Source organism: Corvus brachyrhynchos, unplaced genomic scaffold (assembly GCF_000691975.1).
Source record: "Corvus brachyrhynchos isolate BGI_N302 unplaced genomic scaffold, ASM69197v1 scaffold3, whole genome shotgun sequence".
Lineage (NCBI taxonomy): Eukaryota > Metazoa > Chordata > Aves > Passeriformes > Corvidae > Corvus > Corvus brachyrhynchos.
The window spans coordinates 1,823,629-1,839,575 of NW_008237619.1; the positions used below are offsets into that span (position 1 = coordinate 1,823,629).

General features: G+C 59.7%; 3 protein-coding genes across 4 annotated transcripts in view; 1 reads left to right on the plus strand and 2 right to left on the minus strand.

Annotated features, from left to right (window-relative positions):
• ARAP1 (ArfGAP with RhoGAP domain, ankyrin repeat and PH domain 1) overlaps positions 1-7,770 on the minus strand; it is a 38,445-nt gene extending 30,675 nt beyond the window's left edge. Inside the window, 2 exon segments of the mRNA XM_017731637.1 lie at positions 5-145; positions 7,209-7,770. Of these exon segments, the coding sequence (XP_017587126.1) occupies positions 5-145; positions 7,209-7,734 (667 nt within the window). The 5' untranslated portion in view covers positions 7,735-7,770.
• Positions 7,771-9,068: 1,298 nt separating this feature from the next.
• STARD10 (StAR related lipid transfer domain containing 10) lies at positions 9,069-15,941 on the minus strand. Of its 2 annotated transcripts, none has more exons than XM_017731706.1 (6): positions 15,893-15,941; positions 11,932-12,074; positions 11,607-11,710; positions 11,303-11,420; positions 10,515-10,567; positions 9,069-10,438 (listed from the first exon to the last, which is right to left on the minus strand). In XM_017731706.1, exons 2-6 carry the CDS (start codon positions 12,071-12,073, stop codon positions 10,211-10,213), a joined length of 645 nt encoding a protein of 214 aa, XP_017587195.1. In that variant the 5' UTR covers position 12,074; positions 15,893-15,941; the 3' UTR covers positions 9,069-10,210. The 2 variants fall into 2 exon arrangements, with proteins under 2 accessions (XP_017587195.1, XP_008630061.2); XM_008631839.2 differs by having other exon boundaries at positions 11,932-12,079.
• Positions 12,137-15,947, plus strand: part of CLPB (ClpB homolog, mitochondrial AAA ATPase chaperonin) — an 81,310-nt gene continuing 77,499 nt past the window's right edge. Inside the window, 2 exon segments of the mRNA XM_008631675.2 lie at positions 12,137-12,210; positions 12,457-12,617. Coding sequence (XP_008629897.2) covers positions 12,137-12,210; positions 12,457-12,617 — 235 coding nt within the window.

The window sequence follows — 15,947 nt, forward strand, 5'->3', positions numbered from 1 at the left end:
CCACGTACTGGTCGAGGTGGAGGGCAGACAGCCAGGCGGCAACCGGCAGAGACCCCTCCTCCTCCATGGCAGGGGGCTGGCCACAGAAAATTGCACCACTCAGTGCATCTCCTGTTGCCAGCGAGGCTCAGGATGACATCAGGACCTGGGAATGGAGACAACAGGATCAGGATCAGTCCCAAGACACACACCAGTTGAAGCCTGGGGTCCCAAAACCAACATTCCCAGTGAAGCCACTTGGTTTTCCTATGGCCTCCAACCACGCTATGTCCCCAGGATCACCCAATCCTGAACTGGGGGGCTGCAGGAGTGTGGAAATGCTGGAGGGTCCCACTTTAGGCATTGAAACATAGAGGCCATCCCCTTAGAGGTGAAGGCACCATGGGGCCCCAGCATGGTCCCACGGGGTGACATTTGGGCTGGGGGACAGAGCAGTGGGGAAAGGGGGTCCCACATTGTGGATAATCAGGGAATATGCCTGAATATGCCTGATTCAAGGGCAGAGGAACTGTTGGCTGCACCTCAGGGCTGTCACCCTCCGGGATGCAGCTCTCCAGTTTACAGCAGCAAGCCAGGATGGAGTGACATGGACAGCTGGATCCAGAAGGCTGTCCCCTCTTCCAGGCTGTCCCCATCACAGCAGTGGCAGGGTGCTGCTGCTGGAGCCCCCAACCCAAATGGCACCAAACCCCTCCTCACAGACCATATGCCCACCACAGCATTGTTCCCAGCTCCAGAGCCCTTTCTGTCCTTGGCATTGCTCCAGCATGGCACCCTAGGGTGCTGGCAGAGCACCTGTGCAGCACCCTTGGTGCACACACCTAGCAGAGTGCCCTTGTGGCACCCAGAGCTTGGGACATGGGGGCTCGCTTGGTGTCCCAGCTCCTGCAGCAGAACACCAATCCCACACCATAGCTGTTGGCGGGGCAAATCCCTGTTATCCCAACAAGCAGCAGATGGAATATCCTGCCCTTCCCACCCACCAGCATCACAGCCTTGGCAGGCTCCGGGCAGGAGGCAGATCCCATCATGCCGGCACACACAGCACTGGTAGTGACCCCGGCACCATCTTATTTTGGGTTTGCTGGAGGTTTTTTTAGACCTGCTAAGAAGGAGCCAGAGGATTTCCTGGAGCCATAAATAGGCTGGTCTGATCTGCTGTCAGAGTCACACTTTCTGTGACTCAGGCAGGTCCCAGCCCTCAGCAGCACTTGCGGTTTCAGTGCACAGTGCATAGCTGAGCAAGGCTCATCCTCCACCCAGCACTAACTGGACACTGCCAAGCCTGAGGCACCATGGGGTCCCCACAGCCAGTGACCCCTACACCTCCAGACACCAGCATCCCAGTGGTGCTGCTGGGATCTGGCCATAATGCCACTTCCCTGGCACAGTTTGACTTTCCTTCAGGCTTCAAGGACCAAGCGTCCAAGGAAGGAGCAAGGGGACCCAGGGCTGGCTGAGCCCTGTGGCTCCTTGCTGGCAGCACCAGCGAAACCAGCAGTACCAAGGACCTCCCACTGGTCCCAGCAATCCCAACCAGCAGCACAAAAATCCCTGGATCAGAATAAAATTCCCTCTCCCACCTCCACACCTAGAAAGCCCTCATCTATTATTGAAAATGGATAAGTGATGGTGCTGGGTGACATTGCTGTCACCAGATCCCAGTGACACCGACACAGGCAGGCTCAACTCCAGCTGGGTGCTGCCTGCAGAGGCAAAACACCATGGAGGAGCAGAGAGAAACACGGTGACACCGGTATGGGGCTCCCACAAATGTTGCCCCTCCTGGCTAGAGCCAAGGAGTCACTGCCAGTGTCACCCATTGACACCAGTGCCAACATCCCCAGTGTTGTGCCTGGACATCGACGCAGTGGTGGGACAGACCTATCAGGAAGGGACAGCTGCACCAGCACTCACCACTGGCACTGTCCCAGCACTACCTGGGGTGGCTGAGGGCCCTCTTAGCTGCTCACCGGGGACAAGGATGGGGACAAAACTTCAGCAAGGGAAGCGCAGGGTCCCCAGTGTGCCAGGCTAGCAGCTCCCCGGTGCTGTCAGGCCCTTTGCCCTCACCAAGTAAATCATTCATCAGGCCCTCGCTAGGTTCCCTCCTTCAATCATTAATCATTTAACCTCAGTGCTTAACAAGATGAGGATATTCCAGAAGCAAAATCAACACAGGGAGATGCCTTAACCCAGCTGGCTGCTGGGGATCAGGGGGTAACCCTGGCTGTGGCCCCTGCCAAGCGCAAATCCTCCCAGTGCTGACCCACCACATTCCTCCCCGGGATTAGGCAACACCACAGGGGCTGTTTTGTAAGAGACTTAAAGGCTGGACAAGTGGTGTGAGGAGGGAATGGTGAGGGCTGCTAGCACCCTGGCACGGTGGCACTGCTGCTCTGGGGGGATAAGCCAGGATGCAAAAATACATGAGCACCAGACCCTTAAGCCCCATCCCAAACCCACACAGCCCTCACTCTCCAAGTGCTGGGGATGAAGGATCTGGGGGTCCCTGGTGCTGGTCCCCTTTGTCTGGACCAAGGGGCTCAGCAAGCCCCTCTACCCCCAAACTTGGGTGCTGGCTGCTTTTTGGGGGACTCCCACAGCCACCCCAGCCCACTTCAGATGCCCTCAACTCAACAGAGAGTTTAGGATGCACCTCTTCCCCCAGCAGAGCTGAGCATCCTGGCACAGGGAGGAGCCCCCTGTGCTGCAGGGGTGTGCCCACCCTTTGCCCACTACATCCCACCACTGCTCTCCGGGCCGTGGGTTTCCCAACCCTCAGGTGGGGCACTAGGGAGGGCTGGGCTTGTTCGATTAAGGAGCTGTGTATGCCATGGGGAGGCTATGGGTTCTGACTGGGAGTGACAGGCAAGCATGCTCCCTTCACTGGCTCTGGCTTCCCCCAGGTAAGCAACATTACCCCTAACGAAGTGCCGGGGATCGAGTAGTGTGACCAGGGCCATCAGTATGTCAGTGACAGAGCTGCACTCAGCACCCAAGCACCAGATAGTAAAGTGGTGGCCATCCCACAGCTCTCCCCTGCCTGTCCCTTCAATGGCACCCAGGATAGTGGCCAGGAGACAGGAAACTCCAGCATAGAAGCCCTGTCAGGTCTCTGGCACCCGCATGATAGATCTAGTTCCCATTGCAATTCCTCCTCCAATATAGGCAAACCCTGCCTGCACCCCATGTTCCCCTTCCCCAGGTCTGTGGGCTCATTAATCAAGGAGAGCTAGTTACCAGCACACGGTCCCTCGGCTCAGCAGAAAGAGGTGGCCGACCTGCCTGTGGTCCAGCTGGCGCGGTGGAAGTTTGCCAAGGGGTCTCTGCCTGCCCCAGGACTTCCTCAAACGCCACCTCAGCAGTGGGAACTTTCCGGAAAGCCGAGCAGAGTTCTGAGCTGGGATGTGGTGCAATAGCCACCCTGGGCCCCAAGAGAACCGTGAGGCCTCAGTGCGGTGATGCACTGACCACAGCTGCCATGGGGAACGAGAAGGCCGGATCCTGAGGCTGTTTGAGCCCTGGGTGACAGAAGGACGGGGCAGGGCTTTCATCAGGAGAGGAAGGAAGAGCCAGGCAGGGTGATCTCAGGGAAGTGAGAGCTCACCAGTACTGTGGCAGGAACCAGGCACCAAGGACGGGGCATTGTGGGGCAGCAGGACAAGCTGAGCTCTGGCCACTGGACAGAAAGGGAAGAGGAGGCAGGTGGCTGCCATGTCCCACCACCCCAGGACCCCTGTGGATCCCCAGGGAGGGCAGTAAGCTGTTACCCACCAGGGTTCCTGTGGGCACAGGGGACAAAGCTGGGTGGAGAAGGACCTGTGGGAACTGGGCTGGCCACCAGTGGGAAGGGGGTTCCTCGGCTGCCATGCTCCAGCAGCACTGGGCAACCAGTCTCGCATCACAGCAATTTTTACCTTTCCTGCCTAAATTAAGGAAAGATCCTCAGCCAGGGGCCATGGCCAGCCCGAATGAGGCCAATGTCCCTGCTGGATCCAGGGGCTGAACCTGATGTCCCCAACAGACCTGCCAGGGCTACCGCAAATTCCCAGCCCAGCTGGGAATCAAAAGCACCACATCCTCACCCCAAAACTGCTCAAGCAGAATCCTCAGCAAGCAGCGAACACCCCAAAGCAAACAAAGGGTCCCGGGACAGCACCCAGCACTCCACAGACTCCCTCCCACCCAAACCCTCCACACTCCACCTCAGTGGGTTCCCATCTGCGTGGCAGCGCCCAAGGTCTTTCCTGGGAGGGTGAAGCTTTTTCATTTTCAAGATCTTCTCAGCCAAAAAAACTGCAAATGATATTCAAACCGCCCAGGCACTGTTCAGGGATCGAGTTCAGGCTTGCAGAGTCACAATCCAGGAGTGGAATTGCTTCTCTGGGGCCTCCTCCCTCTGACATGCATTGCCATTTCCAGGTGGTTCATGTGGAGCAGCCAGAGGGTGCCCGGCCCCCTGCTCAGGGGCCTGAGGGCTCACACACACGCCAGGGTGTGCCCCGACGTGGGAACTGCCCCGAGCCGGCTCTGTGTGGAGATGGGGGATGTGCATAGAGGTGGAAGGTGGACAGTGATGAGGTGGGTGAGAAGTCTGGGACAAGGGGGCAGGAAAACTGGGGGTTCCTCGTTTCCCCAAGGTCCCACTTGCATTCCCCTTCCCCAGTGGAGGTAAAACCTGGGAAGCTGAAACATGTCCCAGGCTGTGGCACCAACAAACAGGCGATTTTCCTGGCATTCCCTTCCAGAGCATTGCTGCCTGCCTCGCAAATCTAGCCAGAAAAGGGGCAAATACAGCCAGAAATTAGCAAATCCAGTGAAGAAGGAGATAAATCCAACCAGAAATGGGTAAAACCAGCCATAAAAGGGGTAAATACATCTGGCAATGCTGTCACTACCCACTGAGTTCCACTGGAATGCTCTCAGCTCCTGACACACTTTATGGAAGCTGCCAGCAAACTGGGTCAGGAAGCCAAACCGCATGTGCACAGCCACCCCAGAGGAGCCCCAATATCCCAGGGTCTGGTAATGCTGGGGGGGGGGCTGTGCCAACAGCTGCAGAGGATGGGTCCCTGATGGGTCCCCCTGCGAAGCATGGCACCTCCTTCCTCCATGGGAAATCAGCCCCATCACCCAACACCCCGCACTGAAACCATGTGGGCCCCTGTTTCACTTTCCCATAAGTGGGAAATGAAAGTCTCATAGGGAAGGGGTGACCCCTCCAGCTGTGGATGGGGTGTCCACTTTTCAGACCTCCCGCCTCCTCTTCACGCTCATTGGGGTACAACCCCACGCACAGGCCCTGTCCCCAACAGCAGGGTCACACCATACCAGGGCCACCCCCTGGATCCCCCTGGCCACCACAGCACTGCAGACAAGCCAAGCCGAGCCAGGGGATGCTGCAGTAGGGACAGAAGTGCAGGGACAGAAGTACAGGGACCGCCAACCGCCTGCACCCACCCCCGCTTTGCAAAAGCCTTTCTACACAGCCAGCCCCCCGCTCTCCTGTAGATTTGGGGGGCCCATCTGCAAAGCTTCCCCAAGCATCAAATCCCCCATGGCCACAGAGTCCTGCCACAGGAGCTGCATCACTCCCTGCATGGGGGAGCATCACTCCCTGCCTCCCCTGAGACACCCCCAAAATCCCAAGGGTTCACCCTGTTTCTAAGTTCTGGCAGTAAAAGCATCCTTAATACTGCTCTAAATATCCATACCCCTGATGTCCTGGCTGTGGCCCATAACAACTCATTCCCAGGAGCTGAAAACCACCGGCAGCTCTTGTTTTCCTTGCCACCTTCCTCCCAGCACCCCAGAACAGCCACCCACCTCCAGCACTCAACCCTGTGCCTCCAAAAACTGGCTTTTTGGGCTGAATCCACAAATTAAAATTGCTGTCCCTGCAGTTGTGCTAGACCTAGGAACCCGCTGTGCAGGTGGAGCCCCTGGGCACCCCAAACACCAACCCAATGGCCCCAGCAGTGTGAAGGTGTCCCATGGAACCAGCTTGGCATTACTGGAGGACAAAGCAACCACCAGCCATCCCAGTTCCAGTTGCACAGCACTGGTAAAGCTCCAGGCCTCACCAGACAGACTGGGAAGCAGCAAGGAAGAGGAGGAGGAGAGCAAGTGAAGCCCACTACCAGCATCACCCAGCATCTAGGTGCTATTGGTGGTGGTTGGTGTGGCTCGGGCACTGCTGGCAGGGGCTCTGGCACAGCCACAGCTGACGCTGTTGTTTGGCCATGAACGGGGACATGCCAGGGTCCCAGCAGAAAACAAATCTGCCAGCTGGGCCCTCAGGGTCCCCTTTTCCCAGCTTCACCCTGGCATCAGCAGCACCACCATGTACCCAGTATCCCCCAACATGTCCCTCACCCCAACCAGGCAGTAGGACCCCTGCAGTGGCACAGGAATGAGGGCTATCAGCAATGCCAGGGCCTCCTAGAGACTGGGGCTGAGCTGGGGTCTGCTTAGGGAAGCTGGGATAGACTGGAAGCGAACTGGGAAGGCTGGGGTTAAACTGGAGTTAAGCTGAGATGTGCTGGTATTGAGCTGGGATGTGTTGGGGTGAATTGGAATATACTGGGGAGGAGCTGGGATGTGCTGGGGGGAGCTGGGGAGTACTGGGATTAAACTGGGATGAATACTGGGAATATACTAGGTTTGAGCTGGGATGTGCTGAGGTGAACTGGGGTATACCAAGGTTCAGTGGGGCTGTGCTGGGAATGAGTTGGGGTCTGCTTGGGGCAGCTGGGGGGCAACTAGGGAATACCAGGGTTCAACTGGAATGTACTGGGGTTGAGGCAGGATTGAACTCGGGTGTGCTGGGGGTGAGCTGGAGCATGTTGCGGTTGAGCTAAGGTGTGCTGAGAGCGAGCTGGGGCATACTGGCATTTGGTTGGGGAGTACCGGGGCTGAGCTGGGCGGGGTATACTGCAGTTAGTCCGGGGCATGAGTACCCCAACGACGGGGGGGCACAGCGCTGTTGCCCTGAGCAGGGAAACATTCCATACTCCCCCCACTGCCCCAGCAGCTCCCAGTACCCCAGTGTCCCCCCAGCACTGTGCGTCCAGGGACCCACAGAAGCACGTGGAAAGAAATACGACCTTCCCCAGGAGAGAAACCGCGGCTGCGGCGGTGGAGTGCACCCCCCGCCCCCCTCCAAGCTGGCGTTTCCCCTCCAGCCCCCCTGGAGCACCCAGTACCTCTGTCTGGTGGCAGCGGCGGCTCCCAGAGGATGCCGGGGCGCTTCCCGGGGCGGGGGCACTCAGGGCCCCCCTTGCCAGGCCCAGGCTTGTTCCCGGCACGGAGCTTTGGCTGCCTCATGGAAACAGGATTCAAGGGGAAGACTGCCAGGACTTTCCCCAAAAAAATAATAAATGGGTTGTGGGGGGGGTTCTTGCCTCCCCACACAATTCCCAAGGTCTTGGTGGGGGGTAAGAAGGAGAGTGGGAGGGTTTGGGGACACAGAGGGGACGTGGGGTGTCCATGGCCAGCCCTCACGGCTGCCCAGCCTGGGACAATGGTCCTTTCATCCCGGCTCTCAGGGACCGGGACACGCTGGCTGCCTGCTCCGGGGGAGGGAAGGCCCCCCCGCGAGGCCCCTCGCCCACGCGAGGCTACGGGCAGGAGGGGCCGTGGCTCAGTCCCACAATTAGGGTATGGTGCTCGGTGGGGCTCAGCCAGGGGGACAGTGTGAAATATCCCAAAAAGCTCCTCTACTGCCTGCATCCCCCCTACTCCCAGAATTCCCACTCCCCCAGTCCATCACATCATCCTGCTCCCCTATCCCACTCCCCAGAGCCATCACACTCCCCACATTATCCCATCCTGCTCCCCAGAACCATCACATCCCCCTGCTCTCCTATCCTGGACCCTCGGATCCATCCAGGGGGATCCCCTCCCAGTGGGATACCCTCCCAGAGCCTTCAGCAGAAAATAAGGGTGCCATGGCCTTACTCAGTTTTGGGGGTGTCACACAACCAAGTACTGTCCGAGACCCCAGGGGCCAGCGGCAATGCCCGAGCCTCATCCCTGAAGGGCTGAAGCCTTGTAGTCCTTCCCAGCAGCATTTCAGGGATCACCGATGTCAGCACCTGAGGATGTCTCCAGCACAGCCCCAAGATCACTGCCCCCCTCCATATATCTTACCTGAGCCCTGGCTCTGCTCAAACCCCCTGGCACCAGACGTGTGCCAGAGCATATTCCACTTCCCTTTGGAGTCATCTTCTCTCTCTGGTACCACAGCTCTGGGTCCCCGGCTGTACCTCCCAGAGCTCACAGACCTAAACCCCGCTGCTTTACCCCAGCACCTGCCCACCTCGTGCCTCCCTGGCTCCGGAGCCACTGAAGTACATCCTGTCTCCAGTTCAGCTCCATTTTCACCCTGCCAGGGGGGTGGTGGCCAGGTTCCTTTTTAATTGGGTTTTATTTTTATTTGGAAGAAATGGGAAGCAAATACCCAGTCCCCATTCCATCCCCACAGGTGCCAGAGACACAGGCACAGAGAATGGCACATGCTGGGCAACGCCACCCACCAACACCCTGCTGGGGTGCAGAGAAGGGCTGGGGCCTGCTGAGGTTTTGGGGTGCCCAGAGCACTAGGGGGGCAGAAGTGGAGTGCACAAGTAGTTTTGCCCCTGCGTGCACCCCAGGAGGAGACAAGAGTCCCAGGGCTCCACACAGGGCCCACAGTCCCTGGGGGTGTCAGCTCTGTTCCCCAGGATTCTCCTTCTGGAGAAGCCACAATGTACCCCCCCAGAGTGCCCCCAAACTTCAGCACCCCATCTCCTCTCTCCCAGAGGTGCTTTTGGGGGAAATGGACTGGTGTTACTGGCTTGGCTGGGGCTGTGGGAAAACCCGCTACAAGGGCTTGTAGCCTCATCCCTAATTAGTGCCCAGCACAAATTCACTGTAGGGGTTTCTCTGTCACCCAGAGCCCCCCTGGAGGTCCCCACAACCCCTGAAGGTCCCACCAGGACCCACCATGAGCAGAGACCCCCTTCCAGAGCGCACTATGGGGACAGGGATGGCTCTGAAGTGGGACAGAGGCTGAGTCCCTCCCATGCCAGATTTAATTATTTTATTCCTAAATAATCGGCTCCAGTACAAGGTACAAAATCTCCCATCTCCCTTTGCACCCCCAGAAAAGGAGGGGGCAGGAGCATGGCCAAAGACCAGCTCCCAAACCCCCAGTCAAGGCCTCAAATTCCAGTGGAGGAAGGGTTCAGGCACCCAGCTTGGAAAGGGTCCCCACCCTGGAAAGGCAGGGGAGGGGACAGGAGCCTTCAGAGACCCACAGAACATCTCGAGCTGCCAGGAGCCCCCCCAAGTCCTCTCAATGTGCCTGAAGATGCTGGGAGCCCCCAGAGACACCCAGCACACCTGGAGGTGCGAGCTTACCCCAAAACCTCCCCCAAAAAAACCTGAAGATGCTGAGAGCCCGTAAGATCCCCGCCCCCCAACATGAATGGAGATCCAGGAGCCCCCAAAACACCCACCACAGCACATCTGGAAGTGCCATGAGCCCCTCAACTCCTCCCACATGCCTGAAGGTGCTATAAGACCCCAATATCCCCTCTAACATGCTGGAGGTGCCAGGAGCCCAGAAGCCTCCCCTCTACATGCCTGGACATGCCAAAAAACCCCGAAGGCCCTCCTTCCCAGCATGCCAGGAGGTGCCAGGAGCCCCCCAAACCCCTCTGCATGCCCAGAGGTGCAGGCAGGTGCCCAAGCAGCCCCTGGGGGTCTGTTGGGGGCGGGGGTCCCATGGGATGAAGGCAGTTCTGTTGGACCATAACAGAGATGGGAAGCACGGATGGAGGGCAGATGGGGAGCACAGTGGGGGGGTCTCCAGGGCTAGGGAGCAGGCACAGGGCCCCCCTTTTCCTCTGGCCCCCCAAAAGCTGAAGGGCACTTACTGGGTTTGCCACCAATAGGGACAACACTGGTGTCCCACAAGGGCTAAGTGACCAGATAAGCCTCAACTTCCCACCCTGGGGGACCCAGTATGTCCCTACTGTCCCCAGACAGGGGTACAACAATGGGGGGGTCCCCCCGAACCCAAAGTGGGGGTGCACATGTACAGGTGTGCAAGATAGAGACACAAACCATGTTGGAAGTGGGGGGACAGGGAGAGGAGCCCCCAGTGGGGGGTCATGTCAGGCTGTCCTAGCCTGGGGAACAAGGAGAGGAGTTCCTAGGGGAATCAGGTCAGGCTGTCCTCGTCACTGCCCTCGCCACGGTCCTCCTTGCTCTCAGCCAGGGAGCTCTCATCAATGTTTTCCAGGGAATCCGCGTGCTGGAGGGAGAGCTCGGAGAGTGCCAGGGCTGGGAGTCGGCTCTGCTCCGGGAACAGCCAGGGCTTGAAGTGAGGATCATGCTTCTGCTTCCACTCAGGATACTTGAGGCATGCCTTGTACATCTTCTTCATTGCCTGGGAGGAAGAGCGCGATGGGCACAGGGACCCCTCACCCCCACACCAGACCCGCCCCCCAGGGCCACAAACTCACCTTGGGGGCCAGGAACTGGGAGGATTTGTTCACCACCCACTTTGGTAAAGAACCTGGAGAGAAGGAAGGGGTAGCTGGGAGTGGGACCCCCAGCATCCCCCAGGTGCCCAAAAACCAGGACCCCCACACATGGGACCCCCACGGCACTCTCACCAAGGACATGCAGCTGGAGAGAGGGAACAGGGTTCAATCCACACTGCTCTCTGCTCTTGCAGAGGTCAAAACCAGTGATTTCAGCATTTTGGGTCCCTCTTTGACCCCCAAAATAAAAGATTTCAAGAGAACAGGCCCAAGATGTTTCCTCCTGACGTTGCTCCATGGTCTGTCTGGCTCTGACTGCGTCCTGAGATGCTCCTGCTGATGAGCCCTTCCAAGTCCACCTTGAGCATATCCAGAGGCCCTACTGAACCCACCCTGAGTCCCTCTGAGCTCAGCCCGAGATTTCTTGAAGCCCTACTGACCATGCCCTGAAGTCCCAGAGCCCCAACTGAATCCCCACTGAGCACCCATTAAGTCCAAGTGAGTGCCCATTCAGCCCACCCAGCCCACCCTGAGCCCCCACTGAGCCCAAAGCCCCCATTAAGCCCCAACAGAGACCACCCTCAGCTCCCAATGAGCCTACACTGAGAACCCATGAGACCCCCGGTCCAAGCCCACCCTGAGCCCCCAGTAAGCCCCCCCTGAGTTCCCCCAAGACCCCACTGAGTCTCCCCAAGCACACACTGACATTAGGGAAGGACTTGGGGGTGCCAAGCTCCAGGGCACAGAGCCACAGGTCCCTCTCTTACCTTTGGGGTCCACCTGCGCCAGGTAGGTGATGGTGCAGCTCTTGGCACCCGTCCCCTCGATCAGGTAGCCTGTCTGGATGGAGACTGCCCGCACCATGTCCTTGCGGGGGGGGTACTTCTGTGGTGAGGAACAAGGTGGGAACATGAGTCAGAGGCAGGGCAGGTGGGGTACAGCAGGCACCAGCCACAAGCAGGGCTGTCACAACCCCCCAGAGCAGCCTCTCAACTCTCCAACCCATCCCCCCAAGCTCTGAGTGAGCCCCAGCCCAGCACCACAGGACCCCTGGTGCCCTGCTAAACTCACAGGATGCTTGACAGAGTAGTTCATGATGATGTAGTCAGAGCCCATGGGCAGCCAGGAGCGGAGTGTGACCACGTCCCGGTTCTTCAGGGGCTTGGGACATCTCCCTAAGGGACAGCACCAGGTGGGATGTTCTGGAGTGAGACACCCACCTCCAAGCATGGACTCCCCTCCTGCCCTCCAAATTCCCCCAAGCCGGTGTCCAGGCCCTCCGTTCAATGCCAGACACCATGGGTCCCCTAGATGCCAAACCCAGGGGTGAAGTGGTAGCAGCCCTGGGGTTCAGCCCTCCCCCAGGATTCCCCAGATCCCCCGGCCCCCTCCTCACAGGCGTAGTAGCCCACATCGGAGTTGGCCGTCAGCCTCCCGATGTCAAAGGTCTCGATGACATTGGTGTCCCACTTCTTGCGGTACTCGATGTCATGGAGCACGTCGTACAGCGTCTCCGCCGGCACGTCCCTGCACTCCATCCTGCACTGCAAGGTAGGGGGCATGAGAGAACAACCTGGGGCCCCCAGGGTGGAAGAGTGGCCATGGGGACCCCTGGGCAGGAGGTCAGCTGTGGGAACCCCCAACAGGATGGCAGAGAGGACATCGTGGTAGAAGGGTAGCCATTGGGACCCCCAGGTGGGAAGGTGGCTGTGGGGAACTCGTAAGAGGATGGCAGTGGGGACCCTCAGGCAGAAGGGAGGCAGTGGGGACCCCAACCAGCAACTCAGTTTGCCACCCAGAGCCACCCCGAGCCACCCCATAGCACTGGCATGCAGGGCTTTAAAGCAGTGTGTAGCTGAGTCCCGGGTACTAGGGGACCCTTCTTCCCACCTGCCCCCCCATCATTGTGCTCCCCTCAAAGTGGCATCCCTGCACAGGGGAGCCAGTACGTGGGGCTCTGCCTGATGCCCTGGAGCAGCATGGATCACACGGAAGGGGTTGGGAGGGTGCAGAGTGGGGAGCTGCTCTGTAATCACGGCAGCCAGATCCAGGGAAGGCAAGGAGACAAGGAGAAGGGAGAAGGTGAGGGTGGCTACCCCAGTAGCAGGGATGCCATCTGCTGAGGTCAAGGGTGCTGGAGCCAAGCATGGGGCAAGGAGCATAGCCAGCACGTGTCCCTGGGAATGCCACCAGCTCCTGTTTATCCCCAGGGATGGCACCAGCCCCTTCAGTCCCCCAGACCCTGGGGTTCAGGATTTAGGGGTGGCCCTGTCACCCCAGCACATGGTACTGGAGACCCCCCCAGCCCCGGGAAGGGGCACAGAAGCACCCAGCAATGGGGCACAGCCATGGCCCCACATGGCCCCTTGGTGGGACACAGCCACGGAGCCTGTTCCCCCACAGTACTCATCCTCAAACCCATCCTTGACCCAGAGAGCCCAGCCCCACCCCCACAGTGCTCATCCTCAACCCCACAGATCCATCCCTGGCCCATGGAGTCTGCCCCCAACCCCACAGTGCTTATCCTCAATCTCAGAGAACCATCCCTGCTCCACAGAGCCCATCTCCAGCTCCTCCATTCACCCAAAAACTTGTCTGGGAACACCCAGCCCTGCAGGGCAGTTTTGGGGACAGCCTGCCTGGATGACTTGCTTGGAGAACCCCTGCTCCCACCTGCAGCCAGGCCAGCCCAGCACCATGCTCAGATTATTCCCAGAGCAGCAAGGCTAGTCAAGCCAGTAGTGCAGGACCTATCCTGCAGGTGACTCACATCCCAGGGGGTGCCAGGGGGGTCGCAGCAGGAGAGGGGATGGTGCCACCTGGGAAGCGCCCGGAGCTGCACGCCCCAGCCCTGAGTCAATATTGACTGATGGGGCGAGAAGGAGGAGAAGGAAGAGGAGGTGGAGGAGGAAGAGATGAAGTCCCCAGGGCTGGGGTTATGCTGGGCCCGAGGGAACATAGAATGGGTGCCAGACTGGGACAGGAGCAGATCCAAAGGGGAGACTCCCCCACCCCTGCCGGGGGGGAGTGGTCAGGGCTGCCGCCACCAAGGGGGTCCCCAAGCTCAGCCACACTGGCGGCTTCACCAACACCCCAGATCATTCCACTGCAACCCACAGGATGGCTCCTGGCCATCCTTCGGGAGCAGCCCATTTAGAGGCAAAACCATCTTCCGTGGGACACCTCAGCTTCCCAGGCACCAACTCACTGCCCCACCGGTTAGGATGGGGTGTCCTGGCTGGGGTGCCCCAACCCGTAGCCAGTCCCAAGGCCACCAAATGTCCCACTGAGGAATCAGCCATGGCACCAACTTGTTCCCAGCCTTCAGAAAACAGGTTAGACGAGAGCTGCATCCCTAATGGAGGGGGGCGGGGAGGAGGGGGCGGCAGCCTCAAAGCAGGGCGAGACTTTCAGGTTCCACTTAATTAAGCAAAGAATCCAGGATGAATCCAGGGGGAAACCAGCTCCTGGGAAAGAACAGCTCCTGCAGAGAACCCCCAGCACCCACACAGAGACCCCCAGTGTGAGGGGCAAACCCCTGGGCTGCACCTTGCCCTGCCACATCAGCAATGCCACGTGTGTCCAGCCCTTCGAAATCCAGCAGGAGCATCTTATCCTGGGTGGGATAGTGGGCCTGGGTACTGCCAGGGGCCACAGGGTGGGGACAAGAACTGTTACCCCACAGGGTCTCCAATAGCCAGTGGAATCAACACATGAACACCCAGCAGGATCTTTCCAAGCAGGATCTGTCCAGGAGGGTGTGGAAAGGGGCAGGACCTGGCTCAGGGACCCCCGCAGGCAAGAGACAGCTCCAGGTGCCGTGGCGGGAGCAGCCGTGCCAGGACATCCTGGAGTGGGCTGGGTCCCTGCCATGCCAACGTGGCACACTGGGATTGTGGGACAGGCAGGGGACGCACCCAAGCGTAACCTCAATCCAGGGGATGTTTTGGGATGCAACCCCCAAGAGCAAGCAGCAGGGCTGGGGGACACGAGGAGCTTGGGGGGAGAGAGGAGGGGGGCCCAGGGGGGGCCAGGATGCACCGTCCCACAGAGCCATGCCCATGCCACCATACCCAGACACCACAGTGATGGATGGTTCACATCCCACCCACCACGGGTCCCCACCACTGTGAGGACAGGGTAGGGTGCAAATGGCACTAGAGAGTCCCTACACCCCAGAGACCACCATCCTCCCCTCCCAGGGTTCACTGCTGCCACAAGGGCATGACAGAGACCTGTTCCTCGGTCACAGCAGTCCAAACCCTCCAACGTGCTACGGTGGAAGCAACCCAGTGGTTCCATGGCAGGAGCCGGGCACAGGCAGTGCCAGTGCCCTAGGGACAGGTTTCTCCAGCAGTGCCAACTGCTCGCACAGCTGCTGCAGAGCAGTGTGTGAGCAGGCCGCATCGTCACTGCTGCCACCGTCACCACCACTGCCACCACCCGGACTTGGCACCGTGGCAAGGGCAATGCCACCCACTACAACAGGACAGCTTCATGAAGGTGGCACCAGGGACAGGGACACCAGCCAAGGACTCCAGTGTAACCCCATCTGGACACTGCTCCTGTCTCAAGTTGTCCCTTGCCATTCCGGTGTCCCGCTTTGCGAGAGGGATGAGCCAGGATGAGCGTGCACCTGCCTGTGCCAGCACACTGGCACCGAGGAGGAAGGGACCCACTGGGAAATGCAGTGGGGACATAGGGAGCTCTGGGCAAGGGGAGCAACCCCAGTGACCGCAGGCTGGCGGCCACAGGCTCCAAGGAGTCCCCCAGCCTAGCCCTGGTGTGCAGCAAGCATAGGAGGTGGGCTCCCAATGGGTGAAGTGGGGATAGGCAGCACCCAGGACCCATGGCCCTACACACCCTGGGGGCCTGAGTTCCCCGTGCCTCCTGTACAGCCCCTTTGTCCTCAGGGGTGCCTATCTGTCCCTGGCTCGGCCCTGGAGTTGTGTTTGTCCTGGGGTCCCCAATCCCCCAGACTGCCCATTTGTCCTGGTGTGCCAGTTAATCCCTGCTTGCCATTGGGGGCCAGCTCGGCGAAGTCCCCACTCGCCCCAAGGTGCTGCATCACCTGAGGGACCCCACTATTCCCTGGGATCCCCACTCACCCCTGGGTAGTGGTTCACCCCCCGAGTTCCCACTCACTGTGGGGTCCCCGCTCCCCTCCCAAGCCCAAGGTGCAGCAGCTCCCCAGGGTCCCTCCTGCCTCCAGGTCGCCCGCGGGGTCCCCGCGCCATCCCCGTGCCGCTGGGTACCCCAGTCCCGAGGGGATTCCGGAGCGGGGGTGGGACCGGGGTGCCCAGGGTGGGTGGGGATGTCTCACCGTGTGCCGGGGTGTGCCGAGCGGGAGCTCTCACCTTGATCTTGTGGAGGGCGCGCTCGGGCTCCAGCAGCTGCACCCAGACCCCCACC